This window comes from Dromaius novaehollandiae, chromosome 1 (genome assembly GCF_036370855.1).
Source record: "Dromaius novaehollandiae isolate bDroNov1 chromosome 1, bDroNov1.hap1, whole genome shotgun sequence".
NCBI classification, from domain to species: domain Eukaryota; kingdom Metazoa; phylum Chordata; class Aves; order Casuariiformes; family Dromaiidae; genus Dromaius; species Dromaius novaehollandiae.
In genome coordinates this window covers 54,411,361-54,425,184 of record NC_088098.1, presented here as the reverse complement: position 1 = coordinate 54,425,184, position 13,824 = coordinate 54,411,361, and the positions used below count along the sequence as shown (strand labels likewise).

General features: G+C 47.5%; 1 protein-coding gene across 3 annotated transcripts in view; it reads right to left on the bottom strand.

The window, feature by feature from the left end:
* TMPRSS6 (transmembrane serine protease 6) overlaps positions 1-13,824 on the bottom strand; it is a 23,026-nt gene extending 9,202 nt beyond the window's left edge. The window contains exons 1-13 of one of the 3 annotated variants that reach the window (XM_026117894.2): positions 13,403-13,824; positions 13,001-13,273; positions 11,302-11,458; positions 10,979-11,121; positions 10,717-10,784; positions 9,289-9,473; positions 6,240-6,281; positions 5,061-5,265; positions 4,555-4,691; positions 3,844-3,956; positions 3,266-3,375; positions 1,664-1,809; positions 613-711 (exon numbers count right to left, since the gene is read on the bottom strand). In XM_026117894.2, the coding sequence (XP_025973679.2) occupies positions 613-711; positions 1,664-1,809; positions 3,266-3,375; positions 3,844-3,956; positions 4,555-4,691; positions 5,061-5,265; positions 6,240-6,281; positions 9,289-9,473; positions 10,717-10,784; positions 10,979-11,121; positions 11,302-11,458 (1,405 nt within the window). In that variant the 5' untranslated portion in view covers positions 13,001-13,273; positions 13,403-13,824. Of the gene's footprint in view, positions 1-612; positions 712-1,663; positions 1,810-3,265; positions 3,376-3,843; positions 3,957-4,554; positions 4,692-5,060; positions 5,266-6,239; positions 6,282-9,288; positions 9,474-10,716; positions 10,785-10,978; positions 11,122-11,301; positions 11,459-13,000 lie in introns of all 3 variants that reach the window. The other 2 variants (XM_026117893.2, XM_026117896.2) reach the window with 2 other exon arrangements.

Sequence of the window (13,824 nt, the reverse complement as noted above, 5' to 3'; positions counted from 1 at the left end):
GGACAGTGTCTGTGTCAGCACTAACTGGTGCTGGCCTGAGGAACTGAAGGCAGGTTGAGGACCCAGACATTCCCAAACTGGGGGGCAATATATGAATCAGGACCTATATAGTTCAAGTCTCACACATGGCCTGGCGGGGGGTGGGGAGGGAGAAGGGGACTAAGAGCAGGGCAGCAGGTGTATTTGGGTGGTGGTGGGCAAGATGGGAGAGCTGGGGGGGGACGCTGGGGGCTATGACATCGGGGGGTGGGGGGCTGTAGGCCAGGGCTGAGCTTCTGTGCCAGGCCTAGGAAAGAAAAGCAGAACATGGAGGGACAACCTGGGTGGGAGTTTCTTTCAGGCTATATCAAGCTTTTTGTGCGTGGAGTCAGGGGGTTTTCCAGTGGAAGAATCTGTTTTCAGGAGAAATTAGCATTTCTGCTCTGGCAGCAGCTGGCTGAAGCTGCCTGGCAGTGGTATGAGACCTTTATGAGTGCAGAGGTTTCAGCTCCCACAGGGAGCACAGGCTGTGCCCAGGCCACCTGAATCTTCCCCATTTCTCCCCACCTTTGGGAGAGCAAGGAGCTGTGCCACACTGAGACCAGGAACTGGCAGAAAGGAGAAATCGCTCACCACAGTTTCTCTCATCCAGCCCATTGGGGCAATCTTTGATCCCGTCACAGGCTGGGACACACAAGCCGTTCACAGAACACAGGAACTCCTCAGGACAGGCTGTAAAAGCACAAGAGAATGATTAGTCCCCAGTGACTGGAAAGCTCCTCGTAGCAAAGCACTGTGACTTGAAAGTGGAGAGTGGAGCTACACACCTTCCTAGCCGCACATGTGCCATAGCAGCATTGGCATGGCACTCACTAAGCTCCCCAAATTCTGCCACATCATCCACTTTGCACAAGGGCAAATGAAGCTGGGCTATGCAACAGGACAAGGGCAGTTTCCCTGTTTCCCAGAATATCAGTGGACAAGATCCAAGACAGTCACCCACCTAGCATGGTATGCCTCTGCCTTAGCCCTGAGTGCAGTGGCAAAACTGGAATAGATTCTTTGGAGCTGTTACTAAAACCCAGTTAGGGCCCTGAAGGATTTGTCAGACAGGTGTCACCAGGTGCATGTATTCAGCGACTGGTGTGCATTACAGGCACTTCTTAAGAGGAAGACTGAGAAACCTGGAAAAGAAAGACTGTGGGGGTGCCTTTGCATATGTGCGTATGCATATTTGTGTGTGGCTTTATTTGTCTCTCACTGGCACAAATTCCAAGCTGAGCAGGAAATACCTCTCTCTAAGAGCTTTTATAATTGAAATAAAAGCCACTTGAAGTCAGAGTTGTCTTACTGAATTCCCAAGGCCAGTAACGCAGATGCAAGGGTGAGCCTGTAAGTAGTTCTTTGATTCTGGCCTTGGAGTCCAGATGCTCTGAGAACACGAGGCAGGGCCACATGCAGAAGAAACTTCACATGTAAAGTCTCTTTTTTTGTGGGAGGTGGGAGATCAGTGGTGTGTGCTTCACTGTGCTTGTGAGCATGTGCATGAAGGGCAGTCATTACCTAGGATTCACAGGATGTGTCTTGTGTTTCTCCTGACAAAAGCCAAGAGTGCAAGGGGTTGCTGATAACCAGCTGGAACCTCCCCACCACACTGAGGGGCAGAGAGGCAGCCTGGACTTACGGTCTGATTGGTTGTACAGGCTGTAGGCAGCCTGTACACCAGGGCCAGTTAAAGAGATCTGTGAGGTGAAGGTGATGGTGATGTCAGCAGAGGACGTGACAGGAATCCGCTCGGCATAGGCTTGCAGGATCCGCAGACCACACAACCTGACAAGCAAACACAGGCATGATGTTGCAGGCAGTGAGGGAGAATGAAGGCTGCAAAGTGATCCTGTGGGGCTGGGGGAGCTGTGAATGGCTTATGGGGAGGGGACCACACAGGTGGGGGGCAAGTAGGCAAGGTAAAACATCTTCAGTATGGCATGAGATTATAAAGCAGCAATGGGAAAAGGCTATGGCCTTTCAAGCCCTGTCGGCACATGTGAGAGCTGACATTGGATCTTGCTCTGATTAGCCATATCTTAGTGACTGAGCAAAGCCAGCCTGAGAAGAGAGTAATTCTGGTGAAACAAGGAGTCCTCTCTGGGTGTAAGGCAGAATTACTAAGCTAGAGACTGGCCTAAAATGACTGACAAAGCTGTGTGAGGAAGCCCCAAAGACAGAAAGAAACAGGAATGAAAAAAAAGAAAAATCCACCACACATGAATGCTGTGATAGAATTGCTTGCAGAGAGAAGGGAAACAATGAAGCAACTAGAATGGCAGGGGACAGTAGGACCAAATCTGTCACCACATTCAGGCCTGAAGAACAAGGCAAAACCAGTCTGTACATACCATGACCCAGCTCTACTCTCAGGCCATGTGTGAGTCAGAGGGACCCTTTATCTTTAAACATTTCCCCCCTTCTGCGCAAGCACTGAGTTCAGGCCACACAAATCAATTCAGTTCTTATATTTATCTTCCCTAAGTCATGGTCTAGAAACTGTGGCGTGACAGTTTAAGAGAAGGGCGGGGAAAGAAAATGTAAAAATCCCAAGCCAGGGGAAGTGTTCAGTAGCTTCTGCATCAGAACCATGAGGGGAAAAGCAGTTACTGCTACAGGAACAGTGGAGATAAGGTTAATGAGATAGGTTTTGCAGAGAAGGGGGCAATTTTGCATGGGTCTATCCAGCTTGGAGCCTGCTTTGAGGAGATGAGAGTGCAGCAGCTGTCGCTCCTTTGCACATGGGCAGTGGTGTGCAGCAGCCCCAGCAAAGTGCAGGGACTGGAGTCAGGAAGTCCCACAGGAGGAAGTAGCTCTTGTCAAAGCAGAAGTATATGGAGCTTGGTGGAAGATCTGTTGAATGCCAGACAATGGCACATACAGCTAGTATTGCAGAGGTGGTGACAGGCAGATTTGCAAACACAGGAGATGTGGGAGGACGCCAAGGTTACACACATAGGAGAAAACTAGGAAGCCTGATGCAAACAGCAAGACTGAGAAGGCAGGCTGTTAGCTCAAAGCAAATCTGTAAGAAATATGTTCATTGGGAAGCCTGTGAACCAGGGAGGCTGAAAAACAAGTAGACAAGCAAGAAGCACCAGCACAAACAGTAGCCATTCAGTGGGTGATGGGATCTACTTCCTCAGAGCTGGGAACTGGCGTGAGCAGAGGATCTGCAGAGATTTAATCCCAGATCTGGGGATGGGAAATGAGAGATAGAAACCAGGGCTCCAGCACACACCTTCTGTTTTGAATTATCCACTGGCCTTGGGTACAGGGCAGGTCATGCTTCTGTCTGCTGAGTGCATAGGCGTCAAACAACAGGATGACCCCATAGTCAAGAGATGGGACCTGCAGGAGATCCAGAACAGAAGGAAGGTGGCTCCTGTGAATGCTGCAGCCCACTCAAAGCAAAAGAAATGAGCAGGATATATATGAAGGGGGAGCTGCAATTCACACATTGCAGGCAAGAAGGAAGCACCATCCAAACTAGGGCCATACCATAGCCCAGGGCAGCTCTGTTGCTGCTCTCAAAGCATGGTAATTTCTAGTAATCAGGTTCTGTGTTGAAGAACTTCGCTGGAGGTGAGATTTCAGATTCCTCCTCAGCTATGGCATCTCTGCTCTGGCATGCAGTACTAAACTCCTTCCCCTTCAGTAACATTCACTGTGGGAAGCCTAGGCTGGCTGTCACACCCTGCTTCCATTTGATGACCTTCTTATCAAGAGTGCTGGCTGAGTGCTGTGGCCCCCTTTCTGTGGGGTGTACCACATGGGTTTCAGGAAGGAATTGATGCTCCTGTGGGAGCTGGCTCTTACCGTCAAGTGCCACGTGCACTGCGTGTTGGGTGAGTAGTAACTCGGGTAGTGTGGTGTGCCAATCTTCCCCTGCAGCTCCAGGCCTTCCCGTAGGGTTATATTCACTTTGCAGGCTGTAAACACAGACATTCAAAGCGCCACTGCCTGTCAGCTCAGCCTCAGCCTGGAAATACCATGTCCTCATCCCCTCGTAGGAGGGGAGAAAAGGGGCTCTGAGACATGATGTTAAAGGTCACTAGGGTGTTCCACCATCCCCCTACAAAGGAGCATTTCTACTTGGCAAGACTTCTGGCCTCCTCCTCCTGATCAGAGAAGGCTCATGACAGTGTACTTTGCTGCTTTAGACACTCCCACTGAACTCACATTTACCTGCTGGTGGAGCCAGATGTGTTGTCCAGGCCACACCTGGTCTGTCCATGCACAAGAACTTGGGATTGTTCCCGAGGTATTATGATCACTCATGCTCTGCTCAACAGAGCTTGGTCTGTAAAGCCTTGAGCTAGACACTAATGAGTCCAAGCCAAAGAGCAAGCTATAACCTGCTTTTTACTAACGAGCTCTAACCTGCTTTTTACTGACCGCCTCTACCCTTGCAGTCTTGAGTGAATTCTGCCCCTAATGGAGATGGAGCATCTCTAGGAGCAGTGATGTTATAGAAGATAACCTGTCTCCTTCCTGTATCTATGGCCCTCTTCCTCCAGCCTTCATCACCTTTGAGGGGCACAGCCTGTGCGGAGAGTATGAAGGGGTCATAGTAGCTGTACATGGCTTTCTTCCACACAACGGACATCACAGAGTCTGATGAAAGGACTTCCACAATGGGCTCCTGCCGGCTGCAGCCATAGATCCTGAGGGAAAGAAAGAGCAAAGGAGTGAGAAAAGGGATGGGAGTGAGTAAAGACAGCAGCAAGCAAAAAGAGAGAGAAGCATAAGAGAGAGACAAAGGGAAGGCTGTGTTGTTCAAAGAACATGCCTGTTGTGAGACACTAACTGAATCAAATCAAGGGTTAGCAGAGAGACGACTTGTGCTGATGTAATCTATCAAACAGCAGGACTGGCTCTGTGATATCCCACATCAGTGACTTCAGCTCATCAGTGCAGGTTGTACATCAAAGAGAATTTCCTCTGATGTATTTTAACACCTTCCCCTGCTGTGGTGTGTTGTGCCACCCTGCCTGGCTTCCCCACTGCGCTCACTCTGCTCAGGAGCTACCTACGAGGTGATGAGGTGGTTCTCCAGAGGCCCCGCTGCATCGTACATAGCCAGGCGATCCCTGCACTCTGGGAGAGTCCACTCCAGGCGTAACTTGATCATGTAGCCCTTCAGGACATGGAGATGCCAAAGACAACTGGAGGCCAGGTAGTCAGGGCCCTCTAGCCTTAAGACGTCATCTTCCTGGAGATAGCTATATCTATAGCAACCTGAATCCAAGGGGGGAGAAACAAACAAAGAGGACTTAAACCTCAGGGTGAAGTAAACTGAAAGGAGGGCAGTTTAGTGGTGGTGGTTAGGGAAATTAAGTTATGGGATTATTACTTAGAATATCAGTGTGAACCTGATTTTAGGGTTAGGCTGAGTCACCCCAGTGAACTCAGTTTACTTTCACATTTGTTCTTAGTGACCCCAGTTGTCTCTTACTGGTGCCTCAGTTTCTCTCTGTGAGAACTGTCCCCTCTCGTTTGGTTAATCCCATACTCCCTCATTCTTTTCATAGTAGCATAACACAGTTATCTTCCATTTGCTTCATTTTCCTTTTCCTTAGCCTCTTTCTCCTCTCACCCCCCATATTCTTCCCTGCTTTACATTACCCTTATCTGTTTTCCAGGTCTCAGTAGGCTTCTGACCCAGGATTGTTGAGTAAAAGTCACTTTAAATGTGAGCTTCCAACAGTACCTTTAATGCAAGCTGCCATCCACAGCACTTAAAACACTGGCTGAAACTATCTGAAGCACCTTCAAACATCAAAAAGACATAGACTCCTAAATGACTTACACCGCATCCAGGGCAGAACCATGCAGGAACCCCCCCGCCTGGCTCAATAGGCTCGCTTGGGACCTGGAATTAGTATTGTTGTATTTGACAAGGCTAATCAGGACAGGCATAAGACCTTATTAAGGTGGCTACACAGCCCCTGGGAGCTGGTATCTCTCACAGTGCTGTGTTACAGAGTACAGAGGTGTCAGACTGCAGCACTCCAGCATCTAGCTGCTTCATGCAGCTTAGATGTGGCCATGGGTGCTTTTGCCAGGATGCAGAACTGATGCTTCCTTGCTACTGTTCTCATTCCCCTTCCCAGAACTTATGACTCCAGGAAGCCAACAAACTTTCTGGCTGCTGTAGAGCTCCTTCCCACAAAGTAACAAACGCAAAACAAAAGGAAAAAAAGATAGCCTACCCAGAGTGGATTTCAGGACTACTATGTCTTTCACACTGGATTCTGTTAGAAAGGGAATATATAAAGAAAGATAAACAAAATAAACAAATGTTAGCATGGCAGATGATGACTCCCTTCCTAAATAAATTGCCCCCTTACAACTTTGACATGGGGCACTCTTCAAGAGCTTCTCTGTCTGCTCTCAGGGTTCTGTTTCAGTCACGTCTTCTCCATCCTATGTCACTGGGAAATCTTTCTAGCCTGTCTCCCAAGTCTAATAGCTTTGATCCATGATTTCCAACCTGCCACAGGCTTTTCTCCTTTTTTCCACTCTCATTTCATGGTGACTTTCCTGTTCCTCCTTCCCCATCCCACAAGGGCTGGGCAATAGCTCAGGTAGCCATACCCCTTCCCTATAAGCCACATTGAAGGGACACAACATCCCTTCCCAGAGAGATCATGGGCTGCCCTGAGAAATCACTGCCCTTCTGCACTCTCCCCTCCCTGGAGATGGAGCACACACCCTTTCTGGTCAATGGGGAAGGGCTGAAGTCTAAAGCAGGTCCTTCCCTATGACTTTTCTTGGCTTTGCATCACGCTCTGTAAAAGGGTCTCCTGTGGGAAGAAACTTCTGAAATGCAAGAGAAGCACAGGGAAGCTTAGGACCAGCCTGCGAGTTTGGCACAGCAAGTGGGTATGCCAATGAGTAGGTTAAATGCTAACTAGAGCCAGCAGTAGGGAGTAAAGAATGGGAATATACTCCTTGGGTTCACATAATCCTCACTGAAAAAAAAATGGGAATTCCTGAGGGAGTGGAAGGAGGTCTCTTGTGATGATGACTGGTTGATGAAATACTGAATGGCCTTTTAGAGCCCACCTTTGGGGGAGGCAGATGAAGAGAAAGCCCTTAGCAAGGGCTTCAAACCCATACAAAACAGAGGCCCTGGGTGGACAACCCTTTTGGGAGAGTTGGGTCTTGCTTCATCCTCCCAGCTGAACTGAAAGCAGCCAGAGATCAGGTGCTAATGGGAATAATTGTCTACATAAAAGGCACCATGAGGTCAGCTGGGTGTGAGAACTGCTGTTGGGGCCTTGGCTAGGTCAGGGGTTTGGTCTTTCGTAGCTCTTAAACAGAGCTTGCAGTTCTATGGGGAGAGCTGAGTAGTTTTGTCATGATAGAAACAGATGGTGTGAAAAGGGTGAGCCTGCAGGCATAATGCAGGTTCCTAAAGAATCTCCTGTGCTGTAAGGAAGGACATGGGGGTGTGCTGAGCTGGTGTTAATATTTGTATCCGAAGGTAATAAAACTGAGTCCTGGCAAGAAAGGAGAATGAAGTCCTGAAGTTCTTTGGGAGAAAAGGGAAGATATTTTTCTGGTGTAATTCTAGCCGTTAGTAAAACTAAAGCAATGGAGAGGTTAAAAAAATGTTCCTGTGTCAGTCAGTGATGTTTGCAGATGTGTGTTTAGGCATGCTACTGAGAGACTTCATATTTAGAGCTAAGTGGGTCAGCAAACGAGTCTGTCAGACAATGAAGTGTAATGACTTGACCTTGCCACGTTTTCACTTCTATTTTACACAGCAAATGAAGCCAGAGGTTAAGTCACTTGCTTGAGGTCATCATAGCCCAGCAGTTTAAGGGTTTTTTGGCTTCAGCCACAGCTGCTAGACTGTGCTTCTGGCTGGAGAGGGAAACAGAAAGGTCTAGAGGGAAAGCAGAGGACCTGAGGAAACTACAAGTGGGTGTTAATTCTAAAATAGAAAGAGTTGTGGTCTGCTCATGTAAATCTGCCTGAAATGAATAAAACAGTGAAACAGATGTAAAAGGAATAAGATGGAACTGGGAACAGCTAGAAGAATGGCACCATCAACTCTGTTTTGGTTCAGAATGTAATCCAGAAAAAAATAAATAAAGGGAAAATGCAAGATGGGCTGACTTGAAAACATTTAGCATATTGTCTTACAACATCTTTCTTAGGAAAATTAATTTAAGCTGGCTGAGCATAAGGTCTGCTGTGCTGGAAATAAGTCACAAATAGAAGAAAGTGACTAATGGTGACTGCAGGAGGAGAGGGCTTCATGGGAGGCTAATGCAGATCCAGAATAAGATTTAATGCGAGGATGTGGATGAGGGAATGAAAACCATTTTAAGGAAATCAAATTTTCTTTGGAGGCACCAGAAAACCCACCACCAAATCAAAACAATTGAGGTGTGGAGGGAAAAGTTAAAGAAAATATGGGTGGGAATATATTAAAGTAAGATTCATCTTAGAAAAATGCAAGATAACATGCCTGGGGAAAGAAACTTGGAAATGAAAACCCTAAGGGGAGAGAACAAACACAATATATTTTAAGACTTGTGTGATTTGGGGCTCTGTACAGAGGCAGTTAAATCTCATTGTAAAGACTAAATCCAAATTCCACTGAACTTTGATTCATTAAGTATAGACACATTCCTTAGTCCTTGATCTAACACCCATTTTAGGACACTTCTGTAAGAGTGTCTTTTTAAATGGTCTGTGAGCTGCATTCTGGGCAGCAATAAATAATCCTTAAAATAATACATCAAGAACTGAAATGGCAATAATACTTTGTCTCACAGAATAAGACTAGTGGTGACTTAAGTATGTTGCCTTTGTTGTTATTACAGTTAAGTAGACTAGAATAATCTCCCAAGGGAAAGCAGGAAACCTAATTGCTTGCTATTTTTGAACTGAGATGATCAAAGTCATGACCAGGGTAAGGGGTGACTATACAGAAACCAAGCCTGAAGAGGGAGAGAAAAGAAAATTGTTACCTAGCTGGTCATGACTGGTGGTATGTATCTCCAGGAATCTTTAATCCTTTGATACAAGGATGCTGTTTGTCAAACTTCAGTGCTCCTCCATGAGGAAGAAATGTGCAATTCTCTCTCTTGTTCCTCACATCTTCCCTATCCTCTTACAATATGCAGGTTTTTCCTTCACCTTCACAAATGACTTCTGGCCTCTTCTCATAAACCCTCTTCAGCACTTTATAAGCCTCAGCCCATTTCTGACTGATCAGGCTGCAGCTGAGCAGCTGGTACTTACCCAGCAGAACCAGGGAGTCGGGGTTGACCTTGTACTCTGCCTGGTAGGACAGGCTGCCTGAGCTGTTGAAATGAGTGGTGAGCTCTTGGTGGAGCATTTCATTTACCCTCTCAGCAGTCATCTCCTTTTGCTGATTCTCAGGGATTTGGAGGGCAAACCAGAAGAAGAAGGTCAGAGCCTCCTCCCTAACAGAGAAATAGTGTGTTAAATATCCTTTTTTTTTTTTTTCACTGCAAGTGAATTGAACATCCCTAAGAATAACTGGAGTGACAAACCCCAGAGGTAACCTCCCACTCTCTGTTTATCCACAAATCAGACATAGCTGTGTGGACTTTCCAGCACACACTGGCCCAGCAGCTGTGACTCAGAGGGACTGCTGTGAGTAGGGCAGAAGAGCTGTTATGTCCATAGTGCTAGTTAATGCTCAGTCCTTCGGGAAGAAAGCCATTTTGTGCCATCTGGTTTTAGTGATGACTATAGGTGTTCAAATTTGTGTGATAATTAACTCAGGACTGGTCTAATGAATATGCTTCAGGTAGAAGTGACCTGTGGTCAAGGGTTGAAATTAAACACTCAAGACTTCATTGTCTCACCTTCCAGTGGTGACAAGTGGATGATTTACAGCTCAGTACCTTACCACAAGCCATTAATGCTGGGCAGGGTCAAGTTGCAGGAGACCGTGACTGTGAAAGCTCTGTTCAACCAGCTGGCAGGGAAAATTTGCTGGGGGAGGGGGAAGAGATGTTGAAGCAAACCTTTTTTCCAGTGAAGTGCTAGAGAAAAATTTCACATGAAACTTTTCTTTCCCCAGTTGAAAATGGGGTTAAACCAAAATTGGAATACTCCATAGCTAAAGGACAAATTCAGGCATGTAGTTTTCCATGGAAAGATCAGAACCAATTGGATAGGTCAGTCTGGAAGTTATTTGTGCTTTCTTGAACTACTGTGATGACCTGCAAAGCTGAAGTCCCACATCTGTCTCATTCCACTGTTACCCTGTTCCCAAGTAGACCATGCTTCTTGGCTGGAGTACCTTTCCCATAGCGCATTCTTGCCTCTCCCTTTTGGTGCTTAGTATCAGCCGTAAAAATGGCTTTCTTGAACTAGAGAAATTATTTTCCAAGTACTTAGTTTCTACTGAGAATGCAAAGCCCAGATTTTCAGCTCTTCCCAGTCATTTTTTTTTCCCTCTCTTGAACCTTTGGCTCTGGGAAAAAATTCTCAGTTTTGGCTTTTCGTCTTGGCCATAAACGAATATGAACATCAAGACATCCCCAGGACTGTCATGCTGGAACCATTCTGGTTCTGGACGGCCCAGCCTGGCCTAGAGCTCATGATGGGAACTGCAGCAGTTTGCTGTGGCCAGATTTCAGCTGAACTGGGAGTTTTCACATGTGAACAACCAAAAACATTGTGGGTGCTACTCACCCAAAGGCATAGACTGTGCTCGAGTTGTAATATCGTCCCAGCTCTGTGGCACGAATCAGTTCCTTCAGCTGTAACGAGAATGTCATCTGATAACTATCAAATGATGTTACAGTGAAAAAGGACCTATAGCCAACTCTGTGTTTCAGCCCTCTTGCTGTACAGACCCACCAAGTCTGCCACTTGGATGAGCATACCTGATCCCTTCCTCCTTCTACTCACTGAACTGTCTCAGGGCCAGCTCTGGTCATGAAATTGCTCTCACCATCTTTTGAAGCTTAGCCGACTCTGTCCAGAAGGCTCTGGACTCTGACCGCCCGAGGTCTGGGGAGTACTGGCGATTGAGGACCTGGAGGCTGCCAGAGTAAAGCTGCAGGATGGCCGGTTCTGGATGCCGTGGTCTGTAGTCTGCCAACAGAAGACACTGCTGGATTACCTTGCTGATATGAAAACGAGAGGGGTTTACTTCGATATATGTGTCGGTAAAGATAACCCAGAGTCACTAGTGCTCTTTGGGCTGAGTGCTGGGCATTATCTTAACTAAATCCCCTCACCCCTGTGCATGGACAAAATGCACTGAACTCTTACCTAGGAAATACCAGGTTGCTATGGCAGTTCCGGCCAGCAATAGAAAGGCTATGCAGAGGGGCACATAGCGGAGGCAGTCACATGAGTTTGTCTCAGATTCATCCTTTGAGAGGGAGTTGGCATCTTCCTCCTGTTCCTCAGCCTCCATCAGGGGCATCTAGTGACACAGCACACCAAATCAGGCTGGGTTTTCTGCATCCCCTTACAACACTCGCTGGAAGTGCTCTGCCACCTCTGTACCCTTCTCCCAAGACCTATAGCCTCATGATGTCTCTGTGCTAAGCACCAAAGATTTTCCTCAGTGCACTGTGAGTAAAACTCTAATTCAAGGGGAGAGAGGCTTCTAAGACACTGTCCTGTCTGTCTATGCCTCCTGGGCAAATCTTCAGCTTCCAAAGAAATCTGCCAGCTTTCCTTTAACTCTCCCCAAATTCAAATGAGTACAATAATAAATTTCTCTAGAGATGAGAGTGTTGTCCTCCCAGGCTGGAATTTATAAGTGATATTTTATTGACACAAAAGAAAATCCTTGACCTCAAATGCACATACTAGTTGCACAACAGCCACAGCCTGGGAGCCTGCAGTTGCACTCTGTCTTCTGGGCCCTTTTGCTCTCCATCCTTAAAAGTAAACAAACCCTGCCATTCTCACCAGACCATGTGTCCCAGGGTTAAGCCCACTCTGGCACCAACTCACTAGGTGTGCTAGTGAGTGAAGAGCACCTAAACACTGTTGGGCCCTCCACCCCCCTCTGTTTGTGCCACAGGACACCTTCTAGCTTCCTTTTCTCTTCTTCCCCAGGCTGCTTGTTTTGCTTCCTCCTGGCTACTACCGACCTGTCAGCCCTAGGCTCTGAAGGTAAGAAACGCCATTTCCTAAGAAAGTCATGTTCATCTCAGTTACCTTACCCTGCTACTTTCCCTCTCCCTTCCTTCATGATCATCTATTACCTTCTAATTTCTCAGCTGCCACCAATGGCTTTGTGTGTTTCCATGGTTGGAGGGAGAAGGGATGTGAATACATCTGTGTGGGAAGGCACAGAGGTCTTGGGGAACGCCGGTGCCCTATGTGTGTGTCTGTGAGTCATGTGCACGCCAGTGTGCTGATATGGATGCACAAGAGGGGCTTGCTGCAGATTTGGGAAGAGATAGGAAAAGGTCCCACATCCATTTTAGCCTGCCTGAGTGCCTTAGAGTGTTCACAGGACAGGCCAATGGGCTTTTCAATCTCCTTGCTTTTCTCCAGTTACTGAACATGACCCTCAAACCCTCCAGGTTGCCTTGCCACACAGAAACATGCTCACAGAATGTAAGCACCAAGCAAAGCCAGAAAACAATAATGACAAAAAAACTTAGTGAACAGTGGCACCAAAACAAACAGTGGCACCTCTGCTTGCACTAATGCACAGTTCCAGAGAGATACATGGTACAAACAGGCCTAGCATGGACTTCCCCCACTTTCTCCTCATGGGTGACCTTTCTGTGGGTCCCTTTCAGGGGTCTTCTCCCCACTGGACCAGGCAGAGCAGTCCAGGAAAGCCAGGGTTCTTCTCCACTACAATATCCCTTCAGAAACAAAAGGCATAAGCAAAGAACCACAAGCCAAGGGGTGGGGGCAGGAAACAACAACAACAGAAGAACCTCTCTGTTAGAAGATTTAATTGTAGGCTCTGGGGTTTCCCCCAGAGCTGCAGACCTACCTCTGAAATCTGCTGCAGCCTGTGAGGTCAGGCCCACACCCCCTACGCAAGCTGGCTCACACACATGTGGGGAAAGAGAGGGAGGATATCTTTTTACCGAAGCTCAAGGTCTCCTCAGAGATCAATAATCTGATGCCATGTCCCTTCAGCTCGACCTTTGTTCTGCACCGTCCTGCACAAAGGGTTAGCGCACCCCGTACAACTGTGTTTTTTTCCAATGGAAGCTTCGGAGGCTTGCAGGGGTGAAGATCTGCAGGCTCTACAGGGAGGATCCTGGAAAAAGTCACATTAGGAGCATCTCCAGCTGTGCAGAGAAGGCCAGCCCAGGAAACTGGTGCAGATAGGTTACATTGTCCTCAGGGAACAGGGAGTTGCTCAGCAACTGTTGTATTTCTTAGTTACCTTCCTTGGTCCCACTGGAGGGAGAAGCAAAATGTAGCATGTGGGCAGGCAGAGTGCCCCAGCATAGGGATGGAGCAAACCCTGGCTGACAGGTGGATTGCTTGAAGAAGGAAAGATGGCTGTGGTCAGTGGGTCTAGTTACTGCAGCTGTAGCATGGATGAAGACAAAGCGTGGCGTCTTTCAGTGCTGACCTTCAAGACTACCTCTGTTCTCCTTGTGCTCCTTGCCACCTAATCTCCTGACTCACTCTGGGCTCCCCATACTTGCTCTCACTGCCACTCACTCCTCCCTGAAACATTTGATTTTTTCTAGCCCCAGGTTCTCCCCACATACCTTGCCTGCACCACCTTCTGCTTACAGCCCCACTGCTCTGTACATGCCCATTGCTTTTTCACAAAAAGCAACCACTCTCCATCTAGAG